This window comes from Schistocerca serialis, chromosome 10 (genome assembly GCF_023864345.2).
Source record: "Schistocerca serialis cubense isolate TAMUIC-IGC-003099 chromosome 10, iqSchSeri2.2, whole genome shotgun sequence".
NCBI lineage: Eukaryota > Metazoa > Arthropoda > Insecta > Orthoptera > Acrididae > Schistocerca > Schistocerca serialis.
Window position 1 is genome coordinate 146,454,165 of NC_064647.1, and position 25,120 is coordinate 146,479,284.

At 42.6% G+C, this 25,120-nt stretch overlaps 1 protein-coding gene across 1 annotated transcript in view; it reads left to right on the forward strand.

Moving 5' to 3' along the window:
• LOC126425297 (gamma-interferon-inducible lysosomal thiol reductase-like) overlaps positions 1–19,982 on the forward strand; it is a 92,459-nt gene extending 72,477 nt beyond the window's left edge. Inside the window, exons 5-6 of the mRNA XM_050088275.1 lie at positions 1,370–1,432; positions 18,762–19,982. Of these exons, the coding sequence (XP_049944232.1) occupies positions 1,370–1,432; positions 18,762–18,923 (225 nt within the window). The 3' untranslated portion in view covers positions 18,924–19,982. The remainder of the gene's footprint in view (positions 1–1,369; positions 1,433–18,761) is intronic.
• Positions 19,983–25,120: the final 5,138 nt, after the last annotated feature.

The window sequence follows — 25,120 nt, forward strand, 5'->3', positions numbered from 1 at the left end:
TTCCTATTTTCTTCTATTTCTTTTGTGAATTTCTCCCAAGACATCTTACCCAGTTCTATCGTTTTCCCTTGCTGCCCTGCTCAGTCGTTTCCAATTGCCTCTGTTATGTCCCGTTCCGATTTTGAACCATTCGCTCCATGCGTTATTCTTCTTCTTGACAGCTTCTGAAGCTGTCTCACTACACCATGGAGTTCCTTCGTGCCTGACTCGTACTGATGTCCTTCCACATTGTAGTCAGCATACAATCTTTTATGTTGCACAATTTGCTTTTCCCCGATTTCGCTAATTAGACGTCACGCGACAGTAGTAATTTCCTGTCATCTGCTATTCTTTCTTTTCCTCCAGAACTCATTAATCTTTTCACCATTTCCTTTTTTTCTTCCTTCGAACCATTTCTTACGTCTTCCTATACGTATCCTGACTGGCAATCCTTCAAAATTTAAGATTTTCCATCTGAAAACATTTTTCTGCTGCTTCTTATGCTTTGGTGGTGTGTATTTGTAATTATTTGATGTTACTTCCTTTTCCCAGAAAAAAGAAGGAAGATTAAGGTTTAATATCCCGTCGACATCGAGGTCATTAGAGACGAAGTTCATGCTCGGAATGTTCCAAGGACGGGGAAGAATATCGATCCTGTCCTTTGAAAGGAAACATCACGGCGTTTGCCTGAAATGATTTAAGGGAGTCACGGAAAAAGTAAATCTGCTTGGCCGGAGCGGTATTCGAACCGTCGTTCTCCTGGTTGCGGGTTCAGCGTGCTGAAACTGCGCCACCTCGCTCGGTCCGTTTCCAAGAGATACTTGAAGATTTGTCTTGTCAGCCTATTGTGATTCATCCCGTACAAACTCCAAAAAATACCAGTGTTCTTTCCCTTATTGTTTTTGTAACTTCTGCTCTATCCTGATGAATTACGTTATTGCTTCTTATAATTTCCATGCTTCTGTGCTTCTTTTTAGGCTAAAATTTTCCTCGCCATTCTTCTAGCTAATATTTGTAGCTTTTCTAATTCATAATTAAGAGCTAGTAGGATTACTTGCATGTTGTAATACCTTACTTAAACATTTCTTGATATACACTTACTATTATAAATATGTATGGTAGTTCTTTATCCTTACCATTTCCATTCCAATGGGTTTTCTATGTCTTTTTTTGCATAAGCTAGCGACATGCGCTGATTACGTTCGTGTGACTATACAATTATATGCTGATTACCATGGTCGCATAATTGAGTAATTACATGAAAGTTACCAGCAAACGTCTTTGGCATGTGCTACAAAATTATCGTTCTCTAGAGCAAGTTGTTTTGAAACCATGTACAACTTTTGCTTATCATTCTATAAGAGTGGTTTGACCTTCGGTCTATTTTCAGAAACTGGGTGATCAGTTAGCTGCAATAAACGACTTCTGGGGCGAACTTTGCAAACATTTCCCGGTGAGTATGAAGTTTTCATTATTGGAATAATGCGTCTAGCTATCATGTCTACTTCTAAGCATTCTTATGTGATGAATTTCCTTGTTTGCGAGATTTTCTTTCTATGCATTTGTACTTCTGTAAACGCAAAGCGGCCAGAGTTCGGAAGACAAAAACTCTGGATGATTTACAGTGATTGAACTATACCAAATAAAATCGCCATAACTTCTGAACGGTTAGGGTTAGGACACTCAAACTGCACGGTTGGCCGCGGAGCATGATGGGAGTTAGTATGCGCATGCATGGTTTGGTATAGCGACGAAGCCCACTTTCATTTGTAGGGGTTCTTCAATAAGCAAAATTGGCGCATTTGAGGGACTGAGAATCGGCCCTTCGCAATCGAGAAGTCTCTTCACTCTCAACGGGTGACTTTGTGATGTGCTACGACCATTCACGAGATATCCCTCGATGGCACGGTGACTACCGAACAGTACGTGAAGGTTTTTGGAAGATGATTTCATTCCCATTATCCGAAGATACCTTGACCACGACAAGATGTGGTTCATGCAAGACGGAGCTCGACCCCATCGAAGCAGGAGAGTGTATGATGTCCTGGAGGAGCACTTTGGAGTCCGCATTCTGGCTCTGGTGTACCCAGAGGCCACTGGCATGGGCTTCGATTGGCTACCGTATTCTCCGGATCTGGACACATGAGACTCCTTTTTGTAGGGCAATATTAAAGACAAGGTGTACAGCAATAACCACAAAACCACTGCTGAGCTGCTCGCTTTTCGTCTGCGCCATGTCGTCGACAATGATGGCAGGCATATCTAACATGTCATAACATAAATCCGAATATCTGCAGTGACGTTTACATGTTCAATAAAGTGCGTGCACGCCATGTGCACGCCGTAGTTTTTCTTCATGTAGTTGTCACCGCGTATCTACTGTGCTTTGTTATGCGAGTTTTTTCAGTTAAAAAGCACGCAACAGTCCTGTGCCATAAATTCCACGTGGAATAAAAACGAACAGGTAAACGTTCAGTACACGTTCCTGATTCATAAAACAAGATAATGTATTATCTCTATGGTTCAGAAACACATTACATCCATTTTCAGAATGAATCACACTTTGCAAATCAAAAATGCATGGTAGTCCGAGACTCGAACCTGGCACCTTTGCCTCCAGAGGAAAATGCGCTACCGGTTGAGTTACCCAAGCACAGCCCAACTTCTGCCAGTACCTTATCTCCTGTCTTCCAAACTTCACAGAACTTCTCCTGTATACTTTTTTGCAGCGGCAACCCATTTTTAGCGGAGTGAGCAGGAGAACTTCGGCGAGGCCCCAGATGTAGCAGAAGAGGTACTGCCAGAAGTAGGCCAGTGAGGACGGGGCGAGAGTTGTGATTCATGATTGCAGACAAACTGTTTTGTGTAATACTGGAGTATTTTTCTTTTTGATGAAGGCGAAGAAAATAATTGCAGTTGCACTTCCAAAGTCTTAATTTTACTCTAAACAGAATTTAGTGAACAAAACCTTGAACATATTAGTTGTTGTTGTTGTTGTTGTGGTCTTCAGTCCTGAGACTGGTTTGATGCAGCTCTCCATGCTACTCTATCCTGTGCAAGCTTCTTCATCTCCCAGTACCTACTGCAACCTACATCCTTCTGAATCTGCTTAGTGTAATCATCTCTTGGTCTCCCTCAACGATTTTTACCCTCCACGCTGCCCTCCAATGCTAAATTTGTGATCCCTTGATGCCTCAAAACGTGTCCTACCAACCGATCCCTTCTTCTAGTCAAGTTGTGCCACAAACTTCTCTTCTCCCCAATCCTATTCAATACCTCCTCATTAGTTACGTGATCTACCCACCTTATCTTCAGCATTCTTCTGTAGCACCACATTTCGAAAGCTTCTATTCTCTTCTTGTCCAAACTGGTTATCGTCCATGTTTCACTTCCACACATGGCTACACTCCATACAAATACTTTCAGAAACGACTTCCTGACACTTAAATCTATACTCGATGTTAACAAATTTCTCTTCTTCAGAAACGATTTCCTTGCCATTGCCAGTCTACATTTTATATCCTCTCTACATCGACCATCATCAGTTATTTTACTCCCTAAATAGCAAAACTCTTTTACTACTTTAAGTGTCTCATTTCCTAATCTAATCCCCTCAGCATCACCCGATTTAATTTGACTACATTCCATTATCCTTGTTTTGCTTTTGTTGATGTTCATCTTATATCCTCCTTTCAAGACACTGTCCATTCCGTTCAACTGCTCTTCCAAGTCCTTTGCTGTCTCTGACAGAATTTCAATGTCATCGGCGAACCTCAAAGTTTTTACTTCTTCTCCATGGATTTTAATACCTACTCCGAATTTTTCTTTTGTTTCCTTTACTGCTTGCTCAATATACAGATTGAATAACATCGGGGAGAGGCTACAACCCTGTCTCACTCCCTTCTCAACCACTGCTTCCCTTTCATGCCCCTCGATTCTTATAACTGCCATCTGGTTTCTGTACAAATTGTAAATAGCCTTTCGCTCCCTGTATTTTACCCCTGCCACCTTTAGAATTTGAAAGAGAGTATTCCAGTTAACGTTGTCAAAAGCTTTCTCTAAGTCTACAAATGCTAGAAAATTGTAAATATCATGCACAAAAATTTTTAATAAGCAATTCATACCATCAGCATAAATATCACATCTGCACCTTGTTGTAGTACACCTAATTTTCTGTTTTAGGATAACGTTTGTTCTGTGGAAACTGTTACAGTACTGCTTTGTAATTTACACATGACGATGAAAGTCGAGGGAAAACGTTCTGCAAGAAGAACTAAACATCATTTTATATTATTTAAAGTATTAAACATTTGATTGGCTGTGATCCAGCAACCGTACGCTGTTTTATTAACGGACGTATGTACAGCCACTTCGGTTGCACAAAATTTTGTCAATTGAGCACGGTTTCGATTTCACTAGGGAAATCTAGATCAGAATAAAAAATTACATGGAATATCTAAAAATATGACATGGACTGAAATGATATACACTTAATATTATTACCTCCATAAATTACGTACAAACAGAATGTACTTACATATAGTTACACCATGGTTTAAAACGCCGGAGCAAAAGTGCTTAAAAAAATGGTTCAAATGGCTCTAAGCACTATGGGGCTTAACATCTGAGGTCATCAGTCCCCTAGACTTAGAACTAATTAAACCTAACTAACCTAAGGACATCATATACAACCATGCCCGAGGCAGGATTCGAAGCTGCAACCGTTGCAGCAGCGCGGTTCCCGACTAAAGCGCCTACAACCGCTCGGCCACAACGGCCGGCGAGCAAAAGTGCTCTCGTCAGACGGAAATGTCATAAGAATAAAAACTAAGCTGTAAAGGTATAACCAAACTGTCAACCATATAAAATACTCCGTGGAATATGACAACCGCAAGGTCACTTAGGACCAAGAGCGGCATAATACGACCGCTAGGGTCAGACTAAACGGCTAACACGCCGAGGCAGCCACGAGGTGGACACGAAAACAGTTTCGCGCCATCTAGCAGGAAGTAATCGACATATAGACAACTTACAAGCAAATAAGGCATTGCAAGGACAATTTGAAACACTACTGGTAACAAACAGGAACCGGTGTATGAAAGTTGCAACATAACGTAACAATATTTTTTTACACAAAACACAGTTCAGGTAACATATACGGATAAAACATAAGATTGGAAGGAAAAACGATGTTTAGGAGACTACATAGAGAAAAGTTTCGTCATTCAGACAGTTTTAATGAGCGGCTCTATACCTTGAAAAAAGTTTTTGTTGCGTAATTGCAGCTGTTCTTTAAGAATGAGACCGTCCTTTAGAGATAGATGTTTAAAAATTTCTAGCTCTTCTAAGATGTTAAACTTAAAGTCTTTTCTCTCTGAGTGCAAGATCTGGACGTCTTTTACATCTTTAGGATTATTCCCTGTGACAAATAAATGATTGCAGCGTCAGAACTGCGTGGTGAAGCTAAACGTTGCAGTTTCTGTTGGTGGCACCGAGCGCCGATTACGTCAGCATTTCCCTCACACGGCTCCGCCTACCGCAAAGACGAACCTTTCATTCAGATTTTTGTTCATCATTTTGAGTAACTGTTTTCGAAGAATGCCCATGTGAAAAAATATAACAGCGCTATTCTTTCACATCGGAACTACTCCATTCACCGTCCCCCCCCCCTCCCCCACTCTCACACACACGGTGTAATAATCGGACTTCTTCTTTTGTGCCACATATACTTCCTTCACACAGCCAAACAGAAACATTGGACGTGATGAAAGCTCCAAAAGTACTAAGACTCATTCACAAAGTGAAATTAAAATACACTCCTGGAAATTGAAATAAGAACACCGTGAATTCATTGTCCCAGGAAGGGGAAACTTTATTGACACATTCCTGGGGTCAGATACATCACATGATCACACTGACAGAACCACAGGCACATAGACACAGGCAACAGAGCATGCACAATGTCGGCACTATTACAGTGTATATCCACCTTTCGCAGCAATGCAGGCTGCTATTCTCCCATGGAGACGATCGTAGAGATGCTGGATGTAGTCCTGTGGAACGGCTTGCCATGCCATTTCCACCTCGCGCCTCAGTTGGACCAGCGTTCGTGCTGGACGTGCAGACCGCGTGAGACGACGCTTCATCCAGTCCCAAACATGCTCAATGGGGGACAGATCCGGAGATCTTGCTGGCCAGGGTAGTTGACTTACACCTTCTAGAGCACGTTGGGTGACACGAGATACATGCGGACGTGCATTGTCCTGTTGGAACAGCAAGTTCCCTTGCCGGTCTAGGAATGGTAGAACGATGGGTTCGATGACGGTTTGGATGTACCGTGCACTATTCAGTGTCCCCTCGACGATCACCAGTGGTGTACGGCCAGTGTAGGAGATCGCTCCCCACACCATGATGCCGGGTGTTGGCCCTGTGTGCCTCGGTCGTATGCAGTCCTGATTGTGGCGCTCACCTGCACGGCGCCAAACACGCATACGACCATCATTGGCACCAAGGCAGAAGCGACTCTCATCGCTGAAGACGACACGTCTCCATTCGTCCCTCCATTCACGCCTGTCGCGACACCACTGGAGGCGGGCTGCACGATGTTGGGGCGTGAGCGGAAGACGGCCTAACGGTGTGCGGGACCGTGGCCCAGCTTCATGGAGACGGTTGCGAATGGTCCTCGCCGATACCCCAGGAGCAACAGTGTCCCTAATTTGCTGGGAAGTGGCGGTGCGGTCCCCTACGGCACTGCGTAGGATCCTACGGTCTTGGCGTGCATCCGTGCGTCGCTGCGGTCCGGTCCCAGGACGACGGGCACGTGCACCTTCCGCCGACCACTGGCGACAACATCGATGTACTGTGGAGACCTCACGCCCCACGTGTTGAGCAATTCGGCGGTACGTCCACCCGGCCTCCCACATGCCCACTATACGCCCTCGCTCAAAGTCCGTCAACTGCACATACGGTTCACGTCCACGCTGTCGCGGCATGCTACCAGTGTTAAAGACTGCGATGGAGCTCCGTATGCCACGGCAAACTGGCTGACACTGACGGCGGCGGTGCACAAATGCTGCGCAGCTAGCGCCATTCGACGGCCAACACCGCGGTTCCTGGTGTGTCCGCTGTGCCGTGCGTGTGATCATTGCTTGTACAGCCCTCTCGCAGTGTCCGGAGCAAGTATGGTGGGTCTGACACACCGGTGTCAATGTGTTCTTTTTTCCATTTCCAGGAGTGTATTTACCAAAGATTTTGAAAAAATATATAATATAAAATAAATATATCGACACTCGATTCTGCCATTCTGATATCTGTATGTCTATATACAGATGAAAATATCGATGAAATATATCGATATTTTTGGAAAATGTATCGCTACATCGATATTTAATCATCGGCCCTACTTCCTCTATCCACCTCTGCATTGTGCGTCAGTTCGTAAGTTTGCTTAAGTTACGAATTCTGTCAGAGGATGACTCTACTGACTCATTTTGTTTCGTGTTAACCCCACGAGCTTTTTCCTGAAAAATCTGGAAATATTTTGCTTGTGATAGCGTTGGGTAAGCCCTACGGCCAGCAGGTTCGTCTTTTCCTTAGGATTTCACACCATACGACATACGTCTAAGCGTCATCCGTTAACTGTGACTTAACTGTAGAGGGACAGGTCGCATTGGACCAATTCCCTAACGGAGCTGCTTCTTCACATCATCCAGAAAGGCTGGGATGCTTTCCCAGGAAAAGGTGTAATGAAACTAGTGTTGCCATAGGATCCACGGATGGGATAGGAACGTTTACACTGAAGTGACAAAAATCATGGAATACCTGCTAATATCATGTCCGACCTCTTTTTGCCCGGTGTAGTGCAGCATCTCAACGTGGCACCGAGTCAACAAGTCGTTGGAAGCCCCCAGCAGAAACGATGAACGATGGTCCCTCTATACCCGTCCATGACAATGAAGGCGTTGCCAGTACAGGATATTGTGCACGAACTCACATCTCGATTATATTTCATAAATATTCCATGGGATTCACGTCGGGCGATCTGGGTGGCCACAAATCATTCGCTAGAATTGTCCAGAATGTTCTTCAAACCAATTGCGATCAGTTGTGGCCTGGTAGAATGGCGCATTGTCATCCATAAAAATTCCATCGTCGTTTGGGACCATGAAGTCGATGAATGGCTTAAAATGCTCTCCAAGTAGCCGAACATAACCATTTCCGGTCAATGATCGGTTCACTTGGACCAGCGAACTAAGTCCATTCCATATAAACACAGCCTACACGACTGTGGAGCGAGCCACCACCACCGTGCACAGTGCCTTGTGGACAACCTGGGTCCACGACTTCGTGGAGTCTATGCCACACTCGAACCCTACCATCAGCTCTTACCAGCTGAAATCGGGACTCATCTTACCAGGCCACGTTTTTCCAGTCGTCTAGGGTCCAACCGAAGTGCTCACGAGTCCATAAGAGGAGCTGCAGGCGATGTCGTGCTGTTAGCAAAGGTACTCGCATCGGTCGTCTGCTACCGTAGCCCATTAATGCCAGATTTCGCCGCACTGCCCTAATGGATACGTTCATCGCTCGTCCCACATTGATTTCTGTGTTTATCTCACGCAGTGTTGCTTGTCTGTTAGCACTGACGACTCTAAGTAAACGCCGCTGCTCTCGGTCGTTAGGTGAAGGCCGTCAGAAACTGCGTCGTCAGTGATGAGAGGCAATGTCTGAAATTTGGTTTTGTCGGCACTCTCTAAATATTGAATTCCCAGATGATTTTCGAAATTGAATGTCCCAGGCGTGTACCTCCAAGTACCATTCCTCATTCAAAGTCTGTTAATTCCTGTCTTGTGGCCATTATGGATTTCGAAACCTTTTCACGTGAGCCACATTAGCACAAATGACTGCGCCGCCAAAACACTGCTCTTTTATGCCTTGTGTACGTGATATTACTGCTATCTATACAGGGTGTTACAAAAAGGTACGGCCAAACTTTCAGGAAACATTCCTCACACACAAAGAAAGAAAATATGTTATGTGGACATGTGTGCGGAAACGCTTACTTTCCATGTTAGACCTCATTTTATTACTTCTCTTCAAATCACATTAATCATGGAATGTAAACAGTTTGTTACAGGAAATGTTCAAAATGTCCTCCGTTAGCGAGGATACATGCATCCACCCTCCGCCGCAAGGAATCCCTGATGCGCTGATGCAGTCCTGGAGAATGGTGTATTGTATCACAGCCGTCCACAATACGAGCACGAAGAGTCTCTACATTTGGTACCGGGGCTGCGTAGACAAGAGCTTTCAAATGCCCCCATAAATGAAAGTCAAGAGGGTTGAGGTCAGGACAGCATGGAGGCCTTGGAATTGGTCCGCCTCTACCAATCCATCGGTCACCGAATCTGTTGTTGACAAGCGTACGAACACTTCGACTGAAATGTGCAGGAGCTCCATCGTGCATGAACCATATGTTGTGTCGTACTTGTAAAGGCACATGTTCTAGCAGCACAGGTAGAGTATCCCGTATGAAATCATGATAACGTGCTCCATTGAGCGTAGGTGGAAGAACATGGGGCCCAAGCAAGACATCACCAACAATGCCTGCCCAAACGTTCACAGAAAATCTGTGTTGATGACGTGATTGCACAATTGCGTGCGGATTCTCTTCAGCCCACGCATGTTGATTGTGAAAATTTACAATTTGATCACGTTGGAATGAAGCCTCATCCGTAAAGAGAACATTTGCACTGAAATGAGGATTGACACGGTGTTGGATGAACCATTCGCAGAAGTGTACCCGTGGAGGCCAATCAGCTGCTGATAGTGCCTGCACACGCTGTACATGGTACGGAAACAACTGGTTCTCCCGTAGCACTCTCCATACAGTGACGTGGTCAACGTTACCTTGTACAGCAGCAACTTCTCTGACGCTGACATTAGGGTTATCGTCAACTGCACGAAGAATTGCCTCGTTCATTGCAGGTGTCCTCGTCGTTCTAGGTCTTCCCCAGTCGCGCGCGAGTCATAGGCTGGAATGTTCCGTGCTCCCTGCCGATCAATTGCTTCGAACGTCTTCCTGTCGGGACACCTTCCTTCCGGAAATCTGTCTCGATACAAACGTACCTCGCCACGGCTATTGCCCCGTGCTAATCCATACATCAAATGGGCATCTGCCAACTCCGCATTTGTAAACATTGCACTGACTGCAAAACCACGTTCGTGATGAACACTAACCTGTTGATGCTACGTGCTGATGTGCTTGATGCTAGTACTGTAGAGCAATGAGTCGCATGTCAACACAAGCACATAAGTCAACATTACCTTCCTTCAATTGGGCCAACTGGCGGTGAATCGAGGACGTACAGTACATACTGACGAAACTAAAATGAGCTCTAACATGGAAATTAAGCGTTTCCGGACACATGTCCACATAACATCTTTTCTTTATTTGTGTGTGAGGAATGTTTCCTGAATGTTTGGCCGTACCTTTTTGTAACACCCTGTATATATGTGCATATCGCTATCCAATGAATTTTGTCACCTCAGTGTTCCGTCCGCCACCGGTAGCTGAGTGGTCAGCGCGACAGAATGTCAATCCTGAGGGTCCGGGTACGATTCCCGGTAATATCGGAGATTTTCTCCGCTCAGGGACTGGGTGTTGTGTTGTCCTATTCATCATCATTTTATCCCCATCGACGCGCAAGTCGTCGAAGTGGTGTCAAATCGAAAGACTTGCACCCGGCGAAAGGTGTATCCGACGGGAGGCCCTAGTTACACGACATTTACATTTACCTCAGTGTTCTACGGTCTTCGTACACGTCCCCGTGATTGCATCAACCCATGCATGGCATGTAGTGTTACTTCTTGTCTCCGCATTTCTTCACTAGCCTGTCATCGTTCTGTTTTATTCTCGAATAATGAGGTTACATTGCGTTTCAAAACTTCAACGGTTTGACTCAAAGTTATTAATGCGTTTCTGGTCGTTTTGTTACTTCCATTTCGACATACGGGGTGTTTAAAAAGTCTCTCCGCAGTGCCGTATGATTGTTAGCCGTGCAGCCGTATGCCGCAGTGAATATACCGAAATGAAACTCAGTGAAATACAAGTTATTAATTTATTGAATATTCATTTTTACTTACAAATTTTCACATTAAATGTTGAAAGGGTCCCCCCTGTTGTTGAATACACAATTCATTTCGTCTAATCATGTTTCCAAACACAAGCTGTAACATTTCTCCTATAACAGAAGCAGTGAAAGTGCATATTGCAGTTTTCAATTCGTCGGTGGATTTTGGACGGTTTTTATAGACAGTTGCTTTCGCTGCAAAAATGACTCTGAGCTTAACGTCTGAGGTCATCTGTCCCCTAGAACTTAGAACTACTTAAACCTAACTAACCTAAGGACATCGCACACATTCATGCCCGAGGCAGGATTCGAAACTGCGGTCGCGCGGTTCCAGACTGAAGCGCCTAGAACCGCTCGGTCAATCCGGCCGGCTGCTTTCGCTGCACCCCAGAAGAAAAAGTCAGATGGTGTTAGGTCAGGCGATCGTGGGGGCCAAAGTCCCTGTGAAATTATGCGATTACCAAAAACATCAGCAAGCAGTGACATTGAAATGCGAGCTGTATGCGCGGTTGCGCTATCTGTTGAAAATAAGCGTTCAGTATTTCACTTTACACAAGTTCTCTTATGAATGGGTACAGAATATCACTGCAGTATCGTTGTGCGTTTATTGTTTCGTTAAAAAATATGGGACCCACAATCCGACGTCTAGAAATTGGAATCCAAACTTCTATTTTCACAGAATTAAGTGGTTCCTCATTAATACACAATGGATTTGCAGTACATACGAGAATTTTGAGAGTTCATGTACCCGGATGAATAAAACCACGCCTCATCAGTGAAAAACGTTTCATTAAGAATATACCTTCCATTTTGTTCAATGAAATTTTTGAACCAATGACAACTTTGAGGTTCCCCGATGACATTGTAATTCTGTCAGAGACAGCAAAGGACTTGGAAGAGCAGTTGAATGGAATGGACAGTGTCTTGAAAGGAGGATATAAGATGAACATCAACAAAAGCAAAACAAGGATAATGCTGTAGATAAGGTGATGCTGAGGGAATTAGATTAGGAAATGAGGCACTTAAAGTAGTAAAGGAGTTTTGCTATTTGGGGAGCAAAATAACTGATGATGGTCGAAGTAGAGAGGATATAAAATGTAGACTGGCAATGGCAAGGAAAGCGTTTCTAAAGAAGAGAAATTTGTTAACATCTAGTATAGATTTAAGTTTCAGGAAGTCATTTCTGAAAGTATTTGTATGGAGTGTAGCCATGTATGGAAGTGAAACATGGACGTTAAATAGTTTAGACAAGAAGAGAATAGAAGCTTTCGAAATGTGGTGCTACAGAAGAATGCTGAAGATTAGATGGGTAGATCACGTGAGGAAGTATTGAATAGGATTGGGGAGAAGAGAAGTTTGTGGCACAACTTGACCAGAAGAAGGGATCGGTTGGTAGGACATGTTGTGAGGCATCAAGGGATCACCAAATTAGTATTGGAGGGCAGCGTGGAGGGTAAAAATCGTAGAGGGAGACCAAGAGATGAATACACTAAGCAGATTCAGAAGGATGTAGGTTGCAGTAGGTACTGGGAGATGAAAAAGCTTGCACAGGACAGAGTAGCATGGAGAGCTGCATCAAACCAGTCTCAGGACTGAAGACCACAACAACGACAATAATGCAATCTCTTGCCATGATCAGTATTTTTCAGTTCTTGCACGACTGTCGCTTTGTATGGGAAAAGTTCTAATTTTTTCCTTACAGCTGTATAGGCCGTTCCGACACTAACATCGATTTCCTGGGCGAGTTTTCTTACTGGCTTGTTCGGACTCACGGAGATTTTATCGGAAATATCGAGTAGTTTATCCTCAGGCAAAACGCTAGGACGACCACTTCTCGGTGCATCTGTCACTGAACCCGTACTTCGAAATTTGTTAATCAAATCTCGCACAGTATCGCGATGTGGGAGTGTTGTCTTCGTGAAAACTGAATTAAATGTTTCACGAACTGAAACTGTGTATTTACCGCCAGCTTTGAACACATGTTCGACTAAAAACACACGTTCTTCATTGGTTAGCATTTTAACAGTGACAAAAATGAGACAAACGAACAAAGGAATTAAACTTCAAACGTTCACGTCAACACGTAACGACAAAGACCAACGATACTACTGCCACCGGCTGAGATAAACGAAACAGTGGAATTTTGGTAGAGTCCACTTGAAGGGAAGTAACCCAGGCAGGCGAACAAGCATACGGCACGCGCGGGTAACAATCATACGGCACTGCGGAGAGACTGAAACCTAGTATTACGACACAATATGAATCAAAACCAACTATATTAACCTTACGTATCATAGCCCAACGTGACTCATTGCACCGCCGGGCTTCATGACCATGACTTCTACAAGTTTCACGCTTTATTGGCAATGCCTTAGTACATAGTAATTCTTGTCCTGATAGATTAGTCAGCCGTAAGTACCGTTGGCTATAAGTTACCCCAAAACTGTGAAAGATCTGCAGAATCTTGTTGCCTATAAAGTGTCACTTTCAAATTCATATGCAGATCCTTCCTAATCAACTTGTTGTTGTTGTTGTTGTGGTCTTCAGTCCTGAGACTGGTTTGATGCAGCTCTCCATGCTACTCTATCCTGTGCAAGCTTCTTCATCTCCCAGTACCTACTGCAACCTACATCCTTCTGAATCTGCTTAGTGTAATCATCTCTTGGTCTCCCTCAACGATTTTTACCCTCCACGCTGCCCTCCAATGCTAAATTTGTGATCCCTTGATGCCTCAAAACGTGTCCTACCAACCGATCCCTTCTTCTAGTCAAGTTGTGCCACAAACTTCTCTTCTCCCCAATCCTATTCAATACCTCCTCATTAGTTACGTCATCTACCCACCTTATCTTCAGCATTCTTCTGTAGCACCACATTTCGAAAGCTTCTATTCTCTTCTTGTCCAAACTGGTTATCGTCCATGTTTCACATCCATACATGGCTACTCTCCATACAAATACTTTCAGAAACGACTTCCTGACACTTAAATCTATACTCGATGTTAACAAATTTCTCTTCTTCAGAAACGATTTCCTTGCCATTGCCAGTCTACATTTTATATCCTCTCTACATCGACCATCATCAGTTATTTTACTCCCTAAATAGCAAAACTCCTTTACTACTTTAAGTGTCTCATTTCCTAATCTAATCCCCTCAGCATCACCCGATTTAATTTGACTACATTCCATTATCCTCGTTTTGATTTTGTTGATGTTCATCTTATATCCTCCTTTCAAGACACTGTCCATTCCGTTCAACTGCTCTTCCAAGTCCTTTGCTGTCTCTGACAGAATTACAATGCCATCGGCGAACTTCAAAGTTTTTACTTCTTCTCCATGAATTTTAATACCTACTCCGAATTTTTCTTTTGTTTCCTTTACTGCTTGCTCAATATATAGATTGAATAACATCGGGGAGAGGCTACAACCCTGTCTCACTCCTTTCCCAACCACTGCTTCCCTTTCATGCCCCTCGATTCTTATAACTGCCATCTGGTTTCTGTACAAATTGTAAATAGCCTTTCGCTCCCTGTATTTGACCCCTGCCACCTTCAGAATTTGAAAGAGAGTATTCCAGTTAACGTTGCAAAGCTTTCTCTAAGTCTACAAATGCTAGAAACGTAGGTTTGCCTTTTCTTAATCTTTCTTCTAAGATAAGTCGTAAGGTTAGTATTGCCTCACGTGTTCCAACATTTCTACGGAATCCAAACTGATCTTCCCTGAGGTCCGCTTCTACTAGTTTTTCCATTCGTCTGTAAAGAATTCGAGTTAGTATTTTGCAGCTGTGACTTATTAAACTGATAGTTCGGTAATTTTCACATCTGTCAACAAATGCTTTCTTTGGGATTGGATTTATTATATTCTTCTTGAAGTCTGTGGGTATTTCGCCTGTCTCATACATCTTGCTCACCAGGTGGTAGAGTTTTGTCATGACTGGCTCTCCCAAGGCCATCAGTAGTTCTAATGGAATGTTGTCTATTCCCGGGGCCTTGTTTCGACTCAGGTCTTTCAGTGCTCTGTCAAACTCCTCACGCAGTATCTTATCTCCCGTTTCATCTTCATCTACATCCTCTTCCATTTCCATAATATTGTCCTCAAGTACATCGCCCTTGTATAAACCCTCCATATACTCCTTCCACCTTTCTGCCTTCCCTTCTTTGCTTAGAACTGGGTTGCCATCTGAGCTCTTGATATTCATACAAGTGGTTCTCTTCTCTCCAAAGGTCTCTTTAATTTTCCTGTAGGCAGTATCTATCTTACCCCTAGTGAGACAAGCCTCTACATCCTTACATTTGTCCTCTAGCCATCCCTGCTTAGCCATTTTGCACTTCCTGTAGATCTCATTTTTGAGACGTTTGTATTCCTTTTTGCCTACTTCATTTACTGCATTTTTATATTTTCTCCTTTCATCAATTAAATTCAATATTTCTTCTGTTACCCAAGGATTTCTATTAGCCCTCGTCTTTTTACCTACTTGATCCTCTGCTGCCTTCACTACTTCATCCCTCAGAGCTACCCATTCTTCTTCTACTGTATTTCTTTCCCCCATTCCTGTCAATTGTTCCCTTATGCTCTCCCTGAAACTCTCTACAACCTCTGGTTCTTTCGGTTTATCCAGGTCCCATCTCCTTAAATTCCCACCTTTTTGCAGTTTCTTCAGTTTCAATCTGTAGTTCATAACCAATATATTGTGGTCAGAATCCACATCTGCCCCTGGAAATGTCTTACAATTTAAAACCTGGTTCCTAAATCTCTGTCTTACCATTATATAATCTATCTGATACCTTTTAGTATCTCCAGGATTCTTCCAGGTATACAACCTTCTTTTATGATTCTTGAACCAAGTGTTAGCTGTGATTAAGTTATGCTCTGTGCAAAATTCTACCAGGCGGCTTCCTCTTTCATTTCTTCCCCCCAATCCATATTCACCTACTATGTTTCCTTCTCTCCCTTTTCCTACTGACGAATTCCAGTCACCCATGACTATTAAATTTTCGTCTCCCTTCACTACCTGAATAATTTCTTTTATCTCGTCATACATTTCATCAATTTCTTCATCATCTGCATTGCTAGTTGGCATATAAACTTGTACTACTGTAGTAGGCATGGGCTTTGTGTCTATCTTGGCCACAATAATGCGTTCACTATGCTGTTTGTAGTACCTAACCCGCACTCCTATCTTTTTATTCATTATTAAACCTACTCCTGCATTACCCCTATTTGATTTTGTATTTGTAACCCTGTAATCACCTGACCAAAAGTCTTGTTCCTCCTGCCACCGAACTTCACTAATTCCCACTATATCTAACTTTAACCTATCCATTTCCCTTTTTAAATTTTCTAACCTACCTGCCCGATTAAGGGATCTGACATTCCACGCTCCGATCCGTAGAACGCCAGTTTTCTTTCTCCTGATAACGACGTCCTCTTGAGTAGTCCCCGCCTGGAGATCCGAATGGGGGACTATTTTACCTCCGGAATATTTTACCCAAGAGGACGCCATCATCATTTAATCATACAGTAAAGCTGCATGTCCTCGGGAAAAATTACAGCTGTAGTTTCCCCTTGCTTTCAGCCGTTCGCAGTACCAGCACAGCAAGGCCGTTTTGGTTAATGTTACAAGACCAGATCAGTCAATCATCCAGACTGTTGCCCCTGCAACTACTGTAAAGGCTGCTGCCCCTCTTCAGGAACCACATGTTTGTCTGGCCTCTCAACAGATACCCCTCCGTTGTGGTTGCACCTACGGTACGGCCATCTGTATCGCTGAGGCACGCAAGCCTCCCCACCAACGGCAAGGTCCATGGTTCATGGGGGGGCCTACTCAACTTAGCCCCAAAAATAAAAGAAAGAGGCCAACAAAAATTGGTCACTGAAAGCACCGAATAGTGACAGGTTTCGATGGCTGCTGGTATACAGGTACGGCTCCCTGATGGTAACGAAGCTGTCATCAGCACCTCTGGCGTACAGCGTGTTGAACTGCTGTTTATTCTGGCACTAAATTTTTGCTCACTCCAAATTTGTAGGTGCCTGTCAGATGCGTGGCGTGGGAAGAGGAGCGGTGGTGCGGTTGTGGAGTCATATGCATTGCCAGGGTACTAATGAGACATCATTAAGTTCAAAGTCGTCTATTAGCAAATAGTAGCCATGCTGAACGCGCGTTGCTCGACGGTGCAGTATGGTATATCAGTGCCCGGCAAAGGAATCAGGAGACTCAGATGTCTGGAGTCAGTGCTGTGGTCCCGTCATTGTAAGATCCAGTGGCCAACGATTTGCTACAGCCAGAATGCCTGTGGACGTCTGTCAGAGCCTCAGCACTCTCCTTGAGTGAAGCTGCATGCTCTTGTTGCCTGTTGTATAGAGGAAAGTCCCAGCAGCAACATAGAGGGCAGCTCGAGATACGGTCCCAACACACAGCCAGTGAGGTGGTACTTACACCGCCCAGGAGTGACAGCACAGGCGCCCTGTCCCCAAGTTGAACAGCTTGTAATGCACCGATTTGTTCTTCATACATGGAAGAGTGGACCAGCCCTCATCTTTAGTCAGTCACCATTGTGTCCGGCAGGAGCGTAGCTCACACAGTTGAAGTTCCCCCAATGGCTAGATGGTTGCGGATCCGTAGCGGTTGACTCTGAGACGGCAGCGGCTGTAGACACATCTTAGTTTTTACCAGCGCTTCCTGAAACTTGTGAGGTTCACCTTCCTTCGGTATCTGTGATGCACATAGAATGGCCTGCTTCTGAGAATGAGTGGAAGGAAGGTGAGGGTTTTATAGCAGTCGATAAACTGATGCCCCTCTATGCATGACCGAACATTCTCCCATTTTCTTATCTTGACAGCGCTCTTAGCTGGCCTATTGTTTAACTTCGGGGTTTCAGAGCGTCCCCTTACGCAAGGTTTGTAGCCTGAAAGACGTTCTTGTGTCGTGTCTAGGTGAAGTTGCTACATGTAGCCCCATTACAGAAGAGCATTGCGTCTGAAACTGTTGTCTAATTAATGAATCAGGGTCTCCTGGAGTTCTCTCTCGCATATTATGGGCTATAAGCTCATTGTCTGTTTGTACTTCAGTCCTTCCAGATGTTTACATTCGTTATGCCACCGTTGCGTGCCTGGTGGATATGTTCCACTTAGAATCGTGCCAACTGATCTTAACAAAATTTTATTTATACACTTCATTGCTATTCTGTACTGCAATGGTACTTTGTCCATTGATTAACTGGACAGTGTCTCACCAAACGAGTTTCTATCTTCTTCCGCCGGCCGGTGTGGCCGAGCGGTTCTAGCTGCTTCAGTCTGGAACTACGCGATCGCTACGGTCGCAGGTTTGAATCTTGCCTCGGGGATGGATGTGTGTGATGTCCTTAGATTAGTTACGTTTAAGTAGTTCTAAGTTCTAGGGGACTGATGACCTCAGATGTTAAGTCCCATAGTGCTCAGAGCCATTTTCTACCTTCTTCCCATCGGTGGTGCTCAACTTATAAATTTTTTGTGTACTTTTGGACAGTCACTAATAAAACACTCACTGAAATTGCAGTTTTTTGTGTTTTTCCAAGCTTATAAACACTTTTCTTGACAACAATAGCTGTATCACTATGGATGAACACTGCTGTTTTTTGTTCCCGTATTATGATTTTACTAATTATAACTTCCTTTTCAGGAACCTAAGCCAACAAAGTGTCTAACTCCTTCCTACAAGACATTCTCACTGCATGAAAGACTTCAGGATGGTACAGACGGAAAAGAACACAGCTCTGAGGAATTGTGGAAAAAGCGATCTCCTTTTGAATGGAACACAAAATACGCAAACTGCCCCGAGTAATTTGAGAAAATTACGGCAAACAGTTTATGGGAATAACCTGAAACAGTCGACACAGTAAAGGTTACTGAGCTAACTTATTTGTTATAAAACAACATACTGCTCTGTTTTGAGAAGGTGATGGAATGGCATTTAGAAAATGCAATCAGCTGTGTGGTGAGAACACTATGTAATTGGATTTTCCCATTCACTAACTGCATGTGGCAAGCCTTTCTTGCGTCACAAAATTTCCCTGATGGAAAAAGGCAAATTATTAAAAATGAGTCAGAATGATGATCTACCACACCCATATCCCAATAATTAAATATAAAATTTCATTTATCTGGATTTCTATTTTAGAAACAATCTAAACATTACATATTTGTAATAAACAAATATATGCACAAAACACAAGGTAATAAATGATGAACTGCAAGTCAAGTAGATATAACACTGAGTAATAAAGATGGGCGCCATTGGTAAGCTCCATTTTTACGAAAAATGTGAAAGACAGGGCTATAAAACATTTGAAAGAAAAATTGCAATAACAAGTTGTTGATGGTAAATCCAAAATAAAAAGTTTCATATTTCAATATTACACACTTCTAAATAATGTACTTTTAATTATTATTTAACTATCTTTACGTCTCTCTATTGTACAGACATTGCCAGACAAAGTTTGCTATTTCTATTTAATTCCTTTAATATGCTTGCAGTTATTTTCTCATGTTAAACTGCTTTGTTTTTCCTTTACTTTCGTGTTAACGATAAAGCCACTTTGTTTCATTATCGTACGCTGGGAATATGTAGTATACGACTTGTTTTAAATTTGTTGTTGCAGAGAAATGTACAAGAGGAGCAGTGAACATAATGTTATACTACATATTTCATATATTATACTTGATACCCATCCACCAGTTTTTGACTTTTCAGTGTTTGTAGATAAGATCTGTAGGGGATATGTTAATGTTGCAGGCATTTTTTGCTGTAAATGAATTTAAATATTGTACATAAATAATTGTTAGCACTGACAGCTGTTACTAACTTGTATGCTCTGAGGCTAGCTGTATGATCATGAAACCAAAATCCAATAAATAAATAATGTAAACAACTCTTGAAATGTGTTGTTCATTTGTATCCTGCAACATGTAACAAACAATAATGAATACAAATTTATTAAGCTATAGTACTTGACATATCTTAGCTGCACATCTCACTTTATATGTGCTGCAAAAATTATGGTAAACAGTGGAGTTTCGATGAACTGACACGTAATTCTAAATAACGCTAAGCCAAAGAGCAAGATTTCCTACTTTAGAGTAGATGAATGGGCGAATGTACTTTAAGCATTTAGTACCTGAAAAATTATAATACAAATTTGAGAACTCACCCCAGACACAAAGTAATTTTGTTGACATGTAAAGGCTGTCAGGGGTGTAAATATTAGTGTTCAAACAGTTACTAGTGATAGTTACACCTACACAGCACATAAAAGGGATATAAAAGTTGAATTCTTTGTACAAAGGTTTTTTCACACGGAATGTCGTGTCCTGACACACGATAGAGGGAAGGCGGGATCTGAGGTCAGTCTGCAATTTCCGAGCGCTGAGGAGCAAATGTAGAAAAACAAATTCCCAGTGAAGGCACGCTGATGACTTGGACCATCGTCAAACTCTGTCACAGGACAGCTACGAAAGATGCGGATTTTGGGACTCGACAGAATGCTTGTAGCAGGAGACTTATGAAATTCGGGAGTCTAGTTAACTCTATAAAATTGCGATCAGAGTAACTACTACACAGAAGGCTAATTCTAAACATTAGGCAAAGCAAAGGAGGCAATTGATTGCACAACAGAAGTCAGTGTCTGGAGCCACGGGAGCAGCGAGCACCAGCAGCACGTTCAGTGCAAACTTGAGAGCAGTACTCCAAGAAAGAGGCATGTCAGAGCTTACCAAGGCTGACCACGAGCAACACGGAGTCGGGGCCCCAGCGATCTGACTGAGAGCTCCCTCTGAGTACAAAAACATAGGTTTTCAAAGAATCGTGGCGGCGCACTATTTCTCCCTTCCTATCGTCAACCCTCCAATCCACCAGCACGCAACAAGCTTCAGCCAATCTGGCGAGTCGCTCTGCACCTCCTGGCCAACCACATTTAGATTCCGCCCCTACTCTTACTCGGTAGGTAGGGATGCTTCTCGATTTTACATTAACAAACTCCGAGCTTGGTATGAACACAGCGCCGCGCGGGATTAGCCGAGCGGTCTACGGCGCTGCGGTCATGGTCTGTGCGGCTGGTCCCGGCGGAGGTTCGAGTCCTCCCTCGGGCATGGGTGTGTGTTTGTCCTTAGGATAATTTAGGTTAAGTAGTGTGTAAGCTTAGGGACTGATGACCTTAGCAGTTAAGTCCCGTAAGATTTCACACAGATTTGATCATTTTTTATGAACAGCGTTCAGCTGAAAGCTAAACGTCACTGCCACTCCTATTATGGCCATCAACACTCGTATTTGATGTCAGTTGGCCACACTCTCCGCCCTTCTGTGAGTAGGGACTGCTGTAGTAGCACCCTAACCTGTGTTAACCCACTGACGTTGCAGCTCTCAGGAGCTGGTATCAAGCTTGCTGTCTCTGCTAAGACGTGTCTTCGTGGCCATCTTCAAAAGTGACGCCTTACGACGGCGTATAGGCGGTGTATGGAGTCACCAGTTATTTCTCCGCAGTGAAACTTCACCACTGGGACAGCTGCCCAGAGCATCTGAAATCTGCACAGCTCTAGTGTTCCTACTCGTATTTATCTCCGGTAACCTAAATGCTACCACTTTTGCCTGCTTTCTGCATTGTGTCTCTGATTTCCTACCTTGAAGTGCCCTAGATGGCTCCAAATAGCCTTGAGCGCAACAACTTACAAGTCATTATGCCGTCAATATATGACAACAAACGATGGATAGATACTAAACGGGATTATGAGCTCTTGCTAAGATTAGACTCCTAGCCATAGGAACAACGTATGACTAGCTTACATAAACTTTAGATTTACTGTTTGAAAAACTGGGGGACTCTGAGGTCTACTCAGATATTCCGAATTTGATCAACTATTCGTGGTCGATACCCAACTGAGCGGGGAAAACTGAATCAAGACAAGGGAGTTAGTTACTGACTTTTATACACATCAGTTAGAAATGTATAATTACGTTCATCAATTCATCTGCAGGGATCAATATAATCATATGGAACGTTCTTTCTGAATAAGAGGAAACGAGAGGTTAAGCCTCAGTATAACACAATAAACTCTCATTCAAAACATGAAAATCTGAGACCTGCAAGAAGTGTTGCACTTCGGGAACGCCAGGCTGAATGCACTACGGTTATTGTAAAGAGAAACAATCGTTAAGCTATAAACTTAATTTATTTTCACATAAGCAAACTTAAAGGTTGAACAAGAAATAAAATTTAAGTTTGCCATTACTTGTATTTATGTAGCGAAACCGTTTCAATAAACTGCGTTCTGGATACTGAGGGATATGGTCAGGAGACTTCATGTAAAATTAAAAGAAGGACAACATAAATCCACGCACGCACACGGTATTCACACTGAAAGAACAAGGATCAAATGAAGTTTGTCCTTCACCATGTAACTAATGACCAAGAGATTCTTGCCTTTCGACGTAGTGTTGCAGTAAATAAACTAGCAAGGAGTGTCTACACTCGCTGCAAATCTATGCAAAAAGGGGAACAACATGGATGCCAGACTCAATAAAGTGAGACATTCACAAACTGTTCAAATATTTACGAATAAATCAATTAAACAGATATGTGCCACGATTAGAAAATATGACTGCAGTGGAAACGAGGAATCGATGAATACGCGCAACTGATAGCTCAACTGATTCATCTGAGCGCTTGGTCGACACGAACAAAGCAAATATTCAAGACTTGAATTTAATAATAAAAAAATAGATAGTGCTGAAGGTTCATAGAAGGAATTTACTACCACGTGGTGTGCAACACAAGTCCAAGTTACAAAATTGCTATGAAAACCAAAAAGAATGACATTACGAGAATAAATTAAAATATATTCACATGACGTCACAAGCACATTCACTCTTAGGAAAAACCATTGCACAGAAACCTGAAGCATTTCCTCGTGTAAGCATTTCCACACCAAAAGTTCTAGCAGAACAAAGTAAGTTGCAGAAAAAGTTGATAAAACCTATAGATAACGTCATTTGCTACTCTGTCTATACTGTGAAACATAGAGGCCCAAGCCATAAAAGTAACCCCTTCAGAATCCTTAAGATAGCCAGAACACTTACACAACTTGTAACCCTACTTCCCTAATCTAACTCTTAAGGCTACGATCCACACTCACCAACAGCCCAACGCCAAGTGCAGAAGAGTGGGGCTCTCCAAGTAACCAGACCTGACCAAAGATGTCTCTTCCGCCACCAGTCTAACTATAGTCGGATGGATACTTAGAGGACACGAACTTCTGTGTCTCGCCGGAACACACTGACTGCTTTGTGACCATAGAAGATAGTAAGGTGCTTCCCTACTAAATACCATTGAAGTAATAAAATTAAAAGCACTCACGTTCGCTCACGCTTTCACACAGAGGATAATTAAATAAAGGAAATGTAGAAGCACAAAATATAAGCAATGTAAATAGGAGCGAGGGCTTGCATGGGAACATAAATACGCACATGTAAATACCTTTAGAGACATGCAGAACACAGACTGTCTGGATCGTTCAGTTAATTTAGAATGAAATAAACATGTCCCAACGCTCAATTTTCTCATGGTTTGAGACAAGAATACTGAATGGAAATAGCATGTAACAGAAGAAAGAGTACAGAAATCGTTTCTGACAGAAAGTTTTCATAACCACCAGGAACCACGAGAAGGACTGTGCGGGGAATGTTCCTGCCACGCTAGGGCGCTCCCAAGCAGTCTTTAAGTATAAAGGACGCAATGCCGCAAACCACCTCAAAAACCAACAAATTACGGCAACTGACAAACAAGCATTGAAAGGAAAAGGAACATAATGAATTATCTAAAGCTAAAAATAAGTATGTGAAATTGAAGTTGAACTGTGGCACTTAAATTTAGTGAAGGTGAAACATGGTTCTCATTTGGTCACAATAATTAATGTAATGATCACTGCATCACTTAACAAAAGTTAGACTTAAGGAAAAGTTGATTGTTTTATCTTATGAAGTCCGCCACTTCATGCTCAGTGCAAGAGCCAAGCCAAAGCACAGGTTAACCAGATTCAAAACTTGAGAACACAACAACGTAATCATGAAAAGAAAGCGCAACAAAATTGTTTAAAAAACGTGAACAGAATACAGCAGAAATCACAATATTCAATACATCAAAAAGTTTAGGAATAACGCACAGTACACCAGCAAGGTAGACAAAATCAGTTATAACAACAATAAAACACGTAAATTGGTCACATAACCATACAGTAAAACGCATTATTAATAAAACCAAGAAAACACCAATATTATGAGAAATAAACAGTTATGATGAAAATATTTAAAACTGAATGGAATTCTCACGAATTAAGAGTTCGTGTTTGAAGTACTCTTTACATTTGTAAAGAAAATGTTCAAAGAACCACTGAGTACAATTCAATAATTAATTACATGGAAATAAACTTAGACATGAGATAGAAAGCAAAAATCAGACAAAAAATAATAGCAAAGTTATGAAAAAATAATGAGTGGGCCAGAAGTTCAATTGCAATTAGAAATGAGAGATGCCTGATTTAAAAGTTCACTCCCTATAGCATTTCTTACAAGAGTCTTTGAAAATGTTTATAGCATAACAATGCACAAATAAATAGTTGAGAACATGAACTGAAACTTAGAATTTCTCTTGAAGCTTGCTAAAGAGTCAAGTGGTCAACAAACGTGATAAAGAAATGGTTCATGAATTACCAAACTTAAGGCATATGTCAGCTATGTCTATTCTGAAGAATACGTGCACAGGTTCTTACATTGCATCGAAAGCAGAAATAACCGAGGCACTGTTTTGCCACACACAGTTGTCACAGTTTTGAGTCCCAGAGGGAGAGGGGCTTGTCATACTGAGTTTCTGTAAGGTACTCGCCAACAGTTTCAGTGCACAATCTCGCCACCTCCGCCATCTCAGCCATCTCTTTGTAGTGAACAGTTTCGTCTCTTCCATCTAGTCAACACGTTTTTCATAGTCCAGTGGT